At 43.5% G+C, this 10,000-nt stretch overlaps 1 protein-coding gene across 1 annotated transcript in view; it reads left to right on the top strand.

The window, feature by feature from the left end:
* The window catches only part of LOC135104839 (uncharacterized), a 117,222-nt gene that overhangs the window by 96,025 nt on the left and 11,197 nt on the right, over nt 1-10,000 (top strand). The window contains exons 6-7 of the mRNA XM_064012507.1: nt 3,509-3,587; nt 7,483-7,716. Coding sequence (XP_063868577.1) covers nt 3,509-3,587; nt 7,483-7,716 — 313 coding nt within the window. The remainder of the gene's footprint in view (nt 1-3,508; nt 3,588-7,482; nt 7,717-10,000) is intronic.

Genomic DNA, 10,000 nt, shown 5'->3' on the forward strand with positions numbered 1-10,000 from the left:
TGTATTTTTTGTGTATTTGTTTATTTATTTTATTGTTTGGGGTTTGGAATGTGAGGTTTGTGTTTATTTGTCTTGTTTTTTTTTATGTACTTATTTTTTTTTGTTTATTTTATTTTTTCAGTTTTTAGTAATAGTGTTTCATCTTCCTTTTTAATTGCTTTGTTTATTTAGAGAATGAGTGCTTTGGTTATTTATTTATTTTTGTTGTTTTATTCATCTTGTTATTTAGTTAGATAATAGAAGCAGTGATGGTGAAGTAATGGGTGTGTCCAGGCAGCATTTACTTATTATTATTTATTTATTTATTTTTATTGATTCCTCTAGTTGGTTCTTTATTTGTTCCATAGATTGTCTCGTCTTGTTTGTCTTGCTCAGTAGGACAATAGGCACCAGTGATGGGGGTGGAAATGGGACGTTCAATGGATATATTTTTCTTTAACCATTACGGGAGTTCTCTTTTTTTATTGCTATAATTAGTTAATTAGCTAGTTTGTCAGGTTTGTTGGCTCGTTGGCTAGCTAGTTACTTTCTTGTTTGTTTGTGTATTTAGTTCAGTAATGGCAGCAGGGAAGATGGTAATGGGCGCCTGTTGTTTAGATTTATTAGAGGTGAATTCTCTCTCTCTCTCTCTCTCTCTCTCTCTCTCTCTCTCTCTCTCTCTCTCTCTCTCTCTCTCTCTCTCTCTCTCTCTCTCTCTGTATATATCCCTTGGCACATTAAAATAGCAGGTTAATTTGTTGGTTTGTTGGTTAGCTATTTAGTTCATTTATTAATCGCTCTTATGAATTATTTCTTATGTCGTTGTTTATTTATAAGTTTGACTGGTTATTCTGTATGTGTTAGTAACGTGTGTGTGTGTGTGTGTGTGTGTGTGTGTGTGTGTGTGTGTGTGTGTGTGTGTGTGTGTGAGAACAAAACATGGCACTGATTTTGATGGTGGTTTGTAATTGAAAGGAAATAAATGAACGGTGATAACGGAATACGAGAAGAAAATATACACTCATTATTATTATTATTATTATTATTATTATTATTATTATTATTATTATTATTATTATTATTATTATTATTATTATTATTATTGTTATTACATTTGACGTCATGGGAAGCACAAGTATGAGTGTTAAAAGTGTGAGAAAAAAATGATAATAATACGGAATAAATGTTTTGTAAATTGAAAGGAAAAAGGGAAAAGAAAAAAATATATATATATGAATTAAGGCAAATGCATATATGATTTTTGAAAGAATGCGTCCAGAAACAAGAAGAGAAGAAGTATGTACATGTCTTTTTATAGAATCTTAAAAAAAAAGTAAAGAAAAGAAAAGAAAAAAACAGACCTTGATAAGTAAAAAAAATATAAAAATAAAAATTTATCAAAAACAAGACAGGTCACTTAGAGGAGGAGGAGGAGGAGGAGGAGGAGGAGGAGGAAGAGGAGGAGGAGAAAAGGTAACTAGGGCACGAGGGCGAGGAGGTGGAGGAGGAAGAAGAAGAGGAAGAGGAGGGAAAAAATAAGCAAATAATTAATGCTTATAATGAATTCTTAACACGAAGTAAACGAGATTAACGAAAATTAATGAAAAACACAACCATTTTTCCCCTTTTTTCCCCTCCCCTGTGTGTGTGTGTGTGTGTGTGTGTGTGTGTGTGTGTGTGTGTGTGTGTGTGTGTGTGTGTGTGTGTGTTTTAAAAGTATCTAACTGCACGTAATTATGAAATATATGTGCTTCAGAGAGAGAGGGGGAAAAAGCGGGGAGGAGGGGTGGGTGGAGAGGTGAGGGGAAAAAATGTGCTAATTTCCATATATTTTCCCAGGAGGAGGATCGAATAATTTTTCCCCTCGCAGACCCTGTATTAGACCTGTTTCCCTCGTGTCTATTTTGCGGCGCGAGAACAAAGTAATTTACCGTTTAATAAATGTGTGTCTCCCAGCTAACAACCCTCATCCTCTCCCCTCACTCTCTCCCCTCACCCACTCCCCTCTAACCCACTCCCCATCCCACCTCTCTGTCTCTCTCTTTTTACCCTCGTTCTCTTCCTCCTGACCTACAACTACCTGTTTTTTTTTTTTCCCCTCTCTCTTTTTCCCCTCATTCTACTTTCTTTTCTTTTCCTCTTTTGCCCATTTTCTTTTCTCTCTTTTCCTTTTTTTCTTTTTACCCTCATCTTACCTCCAACCCGTGCATAGTTTCCCCCACTTCTTTTTTTCCCCTCTTTTCCGTTTCTTTCTTAATCTTATGTTCTCTTTCGTTTTCCCCTCTTTTCCATCACTTTCAGTCCCTTTCACACGTCCCATTCCTCGGTTTCCCCTCCCCCTCTCTACTAAACTTTTCCCTTCTACACTAGCCACTTCTTTCCCCCTCATTTTCCCCTCACATTCAAACCCTTCACGCTACTACTTCTCTCTTTTTCCCCTCACCTACAAACCTCTGCCAATTTTTCTTTGTTTCCCCTTTTATCCTCACTTTCCCCTCACCTAAACATACATAACCTTTCCCATCACTTTCCCCTCACATGCTAACCCCTCCACGACAACCTCACTGTTTCCTTCCCCTCACCTACAAAATTTATTCAACCATTCCCCTCTTTCCCCCCTCCCTTCCTATTCCTACTCCCCTCACTTCTGTCTTACCATTTCCCGTCCACCATATCTTCTCTCTCCCCATTCTTACTCCCCTCACCTCTAAACCTTACCATTTCCTCCCCTTAACTCTAATTTTCTCCCCTTCTCCCATTTCCCCTTATTCTCCCCTCACTCTCCAACTCTCCCCCTCACTCTCCCCTTTCCCCTCCCTCTTCCCAGTTTCTAGAACCTTCCCACCTTTAACACTTCGCATCCCGGCCTACATTTCCCCTCCCTCCCCTCACCCGCCCCCCTCTCTCCCCTCACCCCCCACCGTAAAGCCTGGCGGTCATTATGTTTCGTAGTAATGAGGTTTTACTACAGCGTGGGACCTCGTTATAATTCCCTCCCATGTAATCAGGCAGCGGGGTGCAAGCGGCCATCACGGGGAGAATATATAATAGTCACCCCTCCCCTTCTTTCTCCTCGTTTTCTTTCTCCTCAGTTCCCGTTTTCTCTTGCCTCTCTCACACTCACAGAAAACGGAGTGCGCGGTGCCAGTGGGAAATATCAGAGTAGCGTTTCTGGGTTTAGGCTGAATGTGGATGGACTCTCTCTCTCTCTCTCTCTCTCTCTCTCTCTCTCTCTCTCTCTCTCTCTCTCTCTCTCTCTCTCTTTCACAATTATGTAATAAGGAGGAAGGTCAAAAAACATTTGACGTCGAGAGAGAGAGAGAGAGAGAGAGAGAGAGAGAGAGAGAGAGAGAGAGAGAGAGAGAGAGAGAGAGAGAGTGTAAAGGGAGGTGAAAAGTGAATCATTAAAGGTTGGAAGTAAAAAAAATACTAAAGGAATGAGAGAGAGAGAGAGAGAGAGAGAGAGAGAGAGAGAGAGAGAGAGAGAGAGAGAGAGAGAGAGAGAGACTTACCTGCTTACTTTCCCCAGGTGGACTCCTGCTCAGAAGACTACCGCCTGCTGTTCCGTCACCAGGCGTGTCCAGACGTGCCTGCCTCAGAGAGTTTGCGTGAGTGCTGACTACTGCTGACTACCTGCTGACTACCTGCTGACTACCTGCTGAGTGCTTCCTGACCAGCCTCTTAATCACCTGCTGACTAACCTCTTAATTACCTGCTGAGTGCCTTTGACTGCTTGCTTAATTACCTGCTGAGTACCTTTGACTGCTGAATTACCTGCTGAGTCTTTGCTGATTTCTCTGTTGTTCTGCTGTCTCGTTCATATTTATTGCCTGCTGTTCAACTTTTGGCCTCATTTGTTATTAAGTAGGTGTCTGAATTTATTGACTGTGTGTTCCTTACCTGCTCATTCGGTGCTGACTCCCTGCTGACTGTCTACGGGGTGACTGGAAGAGGGGCGCCATCTGCTGACTGCCTACCAGCTGCTGACTCTATACTGTCTTCCTGCTGACTGTTTCTGGACCAATCCCTGACTATCTACTGACTCCCTGCTGACTATAATGACTATAATGCTGACTTAATTACCTACTACCTACATACCAATTGCTGACTCTCTGCTGACTCTGCTGACTACATACTGACTGCTGACTATATCGACTGACCATCTGCTGATTCTGACTACCTGCTGACTATATACTGACTACCTACTGACTCTACTTCCTCCTTCACTACTATTCTGCTCACCTGCTGATTCCCTGCTGACCATTCACTGTCTCCCTGCTGACTGCCTGCTGACTCGACCTCGTTTACTCCCTGCTGACCTGCTGACTTCGTGTTTATCGACTCACGACCTGCTGCTGATGCTCTGACCCCATTCCGCCTCCTGCTAACTTCTGCTAACTTCTGAAATAAAAGTTAGCAGGAGTTAGCAGGGTAAGGGGAAGTGTCTGGTATTCGTAACTAACTGACTCTCTGCTAAGTATTTGCTGACTGTCTGCTGTTTGAATTGTAGTAGTAGTAGTAGTAGTAGTAGTAGTAGTAGTAGTAGTAGTAGCAGTAGGGAATTAATTGTTTGTAATGGTTTAAGTATAGTTGATGTAGTAGTAGTAGTAGTTGTGGTGGTGGTGGTAGTAGTAGTTGTAGTAGTAGTAGTAGTAGTAGTAGTAGTAGTTATTGTAGTTAATAATGCTATTGTTTTCCCGACTTAACTAAAAACTATAGGAGAGAGAGAGAGAGAGAGAGAGAGAGAGAGAGAGAGAGAGAGAGAGAGAGAGAGAGAGAGAGAGAGAGAGAGAGAGAGCGCTACGTACTTCATTGATGGTCTTTTTTCCATTTCCCTTCATTTCCTCCTCCTCCTCCTCCCTCCCTCATCACCTACACTACATTTCCCCTTCCTCTTCCCCTCGCTCCCCCCTCCCCTCATCGCCTCACCTCCTACCGTTTGCATTTCACCCCTCATAAGCTTCCCACAACCCTTCCTCCCCCTTTCCTCCTCCCCTCGTTTGCCCTCACCTTCCCCTCCCATTTACTTCTTACCCTTTCCTCCCCTCACCCTTCCCCCCTCCTCTTTCCCCTCGTGAGTGGAGTAACCCGCCGGGTCAAGGGGAAATTACAGGGTTGGTTTCTTTCCCCTCTTTCGGTGATTATTCTGTCTGTCTGTTTGTCTGTCTGTCTGTCTGTCTGTCTGTCTGTCTGTCTGTCTGTCTGTCTGTCTGTCTGTCTGTCTGTCTGTCTGTCTGTCTCTCTCTCTCTCTCTCTCTCTCTCTCTCTCTCTCTCTCTCTCTCTCTCTCTCTCTCTCTCTCTCTCTCTCTCTCTCTCTCTCTCTCTCTCTCTCTCTCTCTCTCTCTCTCTCTCTCTCTCTCTCTCTCTCTCTCAGGAACTGTTCTGTAGAGATAATGTTTTCCTTTCTAGTTTCTCATCAATCTCTCTCTCTCTCTCTCTCTCTCTCTCTCTCTCTCTCTCTCTCTCTCTCTCTCTCTCTCTCTCTCTCTCTCTCTCTCTCTCTCTCTCTCTCAATTATGTCTGGAAAAGGACATTTGTGACGTGTGTGTGTGTGTGTGTGTGTGTGTGTGTGTGTGTGTGTGTGTGTGTGTGTGTGTGTGTGTGTGTGTGTGTGTGTGTGTGTGTGTTATGATAATTTACGGTTGCTTCCCCTCACATTGACTCAGCGAAAAAGGGGAACTTTGATGGGAAAATGAATTGTTCGATCACACACACACACACACACACACACACACACACACACAACACACAAACACACACGTCGTTACCGTCACTGTCCAGACATAATTTTGACAGAGAGAGAGAGAGAGAGAGAGAGAGAGAGAGAGAGAGAGAGAGAGAGAGAGAGAGAGAGAGAGAGAGAATAATTGTTGTTTTATCCTATTTTCCTTTGTCTTTGTTCTTCTCTTTATCCTTTCCTCTCTTATTATTATAAATCGTAGTTGTTGTAGTAGTAGTAGTAGTAGTTGTTGTTGTTGTTGTTGTTGTTGTTGTTGTTGTTGTTGTTGTTGCAGAATTGGAAGAAATTTTGTTTGAAAGGAAGAGGAGAAGGAGGACGAATTGGAGGAGGAGGAGGAGGAGGAGGAGGAGGAGGAGGAGGAGGAAGAAAAAACACCACAGCCTCCTACTTTCAATAGCCAATCAGTAACCGGCTATCTTTTATCCCCCGTCCCCTCACGTCCCCTCACTTCCCCTCAGTTCCCCTTTTCTCCACCCCACTGCTGGAGGAGGAGGAGGAGGAGGAGGAGGAGGAAGAGAAATAGCAGTGTATGATGGTCACAGCAACCAATACACCAACGCTTTCTAGTTTATCTCCCCTCACCCATCCTCTTTCCCCTCACTTCGCTCACTCATTCTCTGCTCTCACCCCTCAGTCACATTTCTGTTTTCCCTCGCTCACTCACTAACTCACTCATTCCCTCACTCGCTCACTTACCCTAGTTTCCCCTCACTTATTTCCGCTTCCCCTCACTCACCTCAATCATCACCGACACACATTTTCTCTCTTTCTCTTTCTCTCTCTTCTCTTCTCTTCTCTTCTCTTCTCTTCTCTTCTCTTCTCTCTCTCTCTCTCTCTCTCTCTCTCGCCTCATTTAGCACACATGCATTACTTCTCCCCATTATTCTTCTCCCCTCAGTTCCCATTACCTTTTCCCCTCATCCCATTAAGTCACTGACGAACACAAAGGAAGAACAAGTAGATATAGAAACTTAAGAGGCTGTGATATAGTTTCCAGTCTTATTTGAAGTGAAGAGATGTAGGTTAGTGAAGTGAAAGGGTTCTATCCATCCATCCATTCTCCCCATCCATCCATTCACCTCTCCCTTCATTCTTCAAACCCTCTTTCATCCATTTCTCTATATTTCTGTTCCTCCATTCCACTAGTTTTCACAGCCCTGTTCCTCACCCATCACCATCACCATCACCGTTAGCATCAGTAACACCGCTTGACTCGAAGGAACATAGAAAAATAACTAACATAATTGAACTCAACCCTTTCGTATCCAGTGCCTCCTGACCTGACTTGGCTTTGCTTAACCTAACCTAAACTAAACTAAACTAAACTAAACTAACCTGACAACCTAACATGACCTAACTCAACCCAACTAAACCAAATTAATCCCAACTTAATTTAACCTAATCAAAGCCTTCTTCTTCTTCGTCTTCGTCTTCTTCTTCTTCTTCTTCTTTTCTTCTTCTTTAACCTAACCTAGTCTAAGGTAACCTAACCTAAGCCATTCCAACTTAACCTAACTAAACCAAACTAGACCAGACCCATCCCAACTCAATTTAACCTAATCAAACCTTTCCTTCTTGTTCTTTTCTTGTTGTTGTTCTTCTTCAACCAAACCAAACCCAACTCAACCCAACCCAACACCTCAAACCTTTTTCTGTTCTTGTTCTTGTTCTTCTTTTTCTTCCTCTTTTTCTTCCTCTAATTCTTCTTCACCTTTCCCAACGCAACCAAACCCAACCAACCCAACCCACCTTCCATCCACAGTGGAGGAGCTGGTGTGCCTGGGGTGGTGGAAGGAGGGGTCAAACCACTACCTTGTGGGGAAAGTGGACCACATCTTTGCCAAGTCAGACGAGGACCGCTACCGCTGCTTCATCTACGACCACCCACGCCACCAGGGGAACACACAGACGTGGAGCCTTGCACAGAGCGCCGACGCCACCTGCCAGGGCCTCATATCGGCTCACGAGGGCAGCAAGACCATGACCCTCACCAAAAGTAAGTGAGGGGAGAGAGATGAGAGGGTAAAGTGGGGTAGTTGAGGGAAATGGGTGAGAAATGCATAAATTAACGGGGAAACTGTTCTGCGAGATAAGGAACAGTGAGTGAGGGGGAAGGGAAAGACTTGAGAGGGGAGAGTTGAGTGTGAGGGGAAAAGCTTTGGGGGGAAATTGATAGGAAAACTTGTGAGAGAAATGGGTGTGTCTTTTGGTTATACGAGTGACGGGGAGAGGTTTCCCGGGATAGAGGGGATTGAGGGGAAAAGCTTTTGTGGGATAGAGGGGAGTGAGAGGAAAAAAATTGAGGGATAGAGGAGAAAGTTGAGGGGAGAAATGGTGAGGGTAGTTGAGGGGTGAGAAATCCATAAATTAAGGGGAAACTTTTTTGGGAGATGAGGAATTGTGAGGGAAAGTTGAGAGTGCAGGGAAAAGCTTTGAGGACGGGGAAAATTGAGAAGGCAGAGTTGAGAAAGGAAGGGATATCGGGGAAAAGCCTTTCGGGGAGAGAGGGGAATGAGGGGGGAAAGATGAGAGTGAGGGGAGACAATCTGAGGGTAGTTGAGGAAAAGGGGTGAGAAATATGAATTGAGGGAAACTTTTTTTTTTTTTTGAGGGGGTGAGATGAGCAACAGTGATGGGTGAGGGAAAAGTTTCCTGCTTTAATTTTCCCCTCACTTTCTAACTCCTTATTCACTCTCTCTTTTTTGGCCACCATATCTTCAAAAATAGACCTCTCTTTTCCCCTCTCATTATCAAACTGTCCCCTCATTTAAGTCCTTCCTTATCTCCACTACTTATTCCCCTCAAACCGACGCAATCAATAACTTTCCCCTCAGTTTATGTCTTATTCATCTCCAACAAAACATACATCCTGTCTTTAACGCAACATTTCCCCTCATTTACTTCCTGATTGGTCCATCTCCAAACAGATTATTTCCCCATTCCCCTCACTCCTTTATTCTTCATAGCCCCAAGTTTCCCCTCATCCCATAGCTGGAAGGCACGAAGACAATACAATTAACCATAGATGAGGGGAAACATAGATCGGGATTAGAAAAAAACAAACAAACATAAGTGAGGGAAAAACTTACGAATGAGGGGAAATTTGTGGAAACTTGTTAGGGAGTAAGAGCATTGTTAGAAGCTATTGGGGAGTTAGGAAAGAGGCAATATATGAAGGAAAAAAGAGGGAAAATGAGGGAAAAAATCAAAATCTGAGGGGAATGAGCCCTTTTAATGTTTACTGTTACTACTATCATCCATATAAGGAAGATCAAGTGAACAGATACACAGAGTGAGGGGAAAACTTGTAGGAGGGAGGGGGAACTTATGTAAAGGGAAGGGAGAAGTTGGGAAGTGAGGGGGAAAGGCTAGGCTGGGGGGAGGGAGAGGGGAAACTACAGGAAAGGTTGGGCTGAGGGGAAAAGTTATGAGAGTGAGGGGAGATGGTATCGAAGGGATGTGTGATGTTGGGTAGTGAGGGGGAGAGAATGGGAAGTGGCGTGAAAGGTAAGGGGAAGTGGTGAGAGAAGTTGGGGAGAGAGGGGGAAAAAGTTGGCTGGTGAGGGGAGAATGCTGCAGAGTGAGGGGAGAATGAGGGAGTGAGCGGGGGAACAATAAGAGAGGGAAAGAAAATGAGGGGAACTATGAGGAGTGAGGGGAAATTTAGGGGATAGGGAATGGTTGTTTCCTTAAAATGGGGAGGAAAGACACGGATGGAGAGGATGAAATGAGGGGAAGGAAGGATTGTAGAGAGAGAGAGAGAGAGAGAGAGAGAGAGAGAGAGAGAGAGAGAGAGAGAGAGAGAGAGAGAGAGAGAGAGAGAGAATGGGTGATAGAGAGACAGTTAGAAGGGAATGGAGGTGAGTGAGTCAGTGATTGGTGAAGGGGAAGGGAGAGAGAGAGAGAGAGAGAGAGAGAGAGAGAGAGAGAGAGAGAGAGAGAGAGAGAGAGAGAGGAAAAGTGAGGGGATATTTTTTTGAATTGTAATTGAATTTATTGCTCAATTGTTATTTAATTACTTGTGTTACATATCGCGTCTACCTGTATGTTGTTGTTGTTGTTGTTGTTTTTATTTACTTATTCTCTTTTCCTTTCTATTTTTATTTTTATTTTTTTTTGGGGGGCTTTTAATAATTCACACCTGTCTTTGTTTGTTTGTTGTACTTTAATTGTGTTTTACCTCTCTCTCTCTCTCTCTCTCTCTCTCTCTCTCTCTCTCTCTCTCTCTCTCTCTCTCTCTCTCTCTCTCTCTCTCTCTCTCTCTCTCTCTCTCTCCCCGC

This window comes from Scylla paramamosain, chromosome 11 (genome assembly GCF_035594125.1).
Source record: "Scylla paramamosain isolate STU-SP2022 chromosome 11, ASM3559412v1, whole genome shotgun sequence".
Taxonomy (NCBI): Eukaryota; Metazoa; Arthropoda; class Malacostraca; order Decapoda; family Portunidae; genus Scylla; species Scylla paramamosain.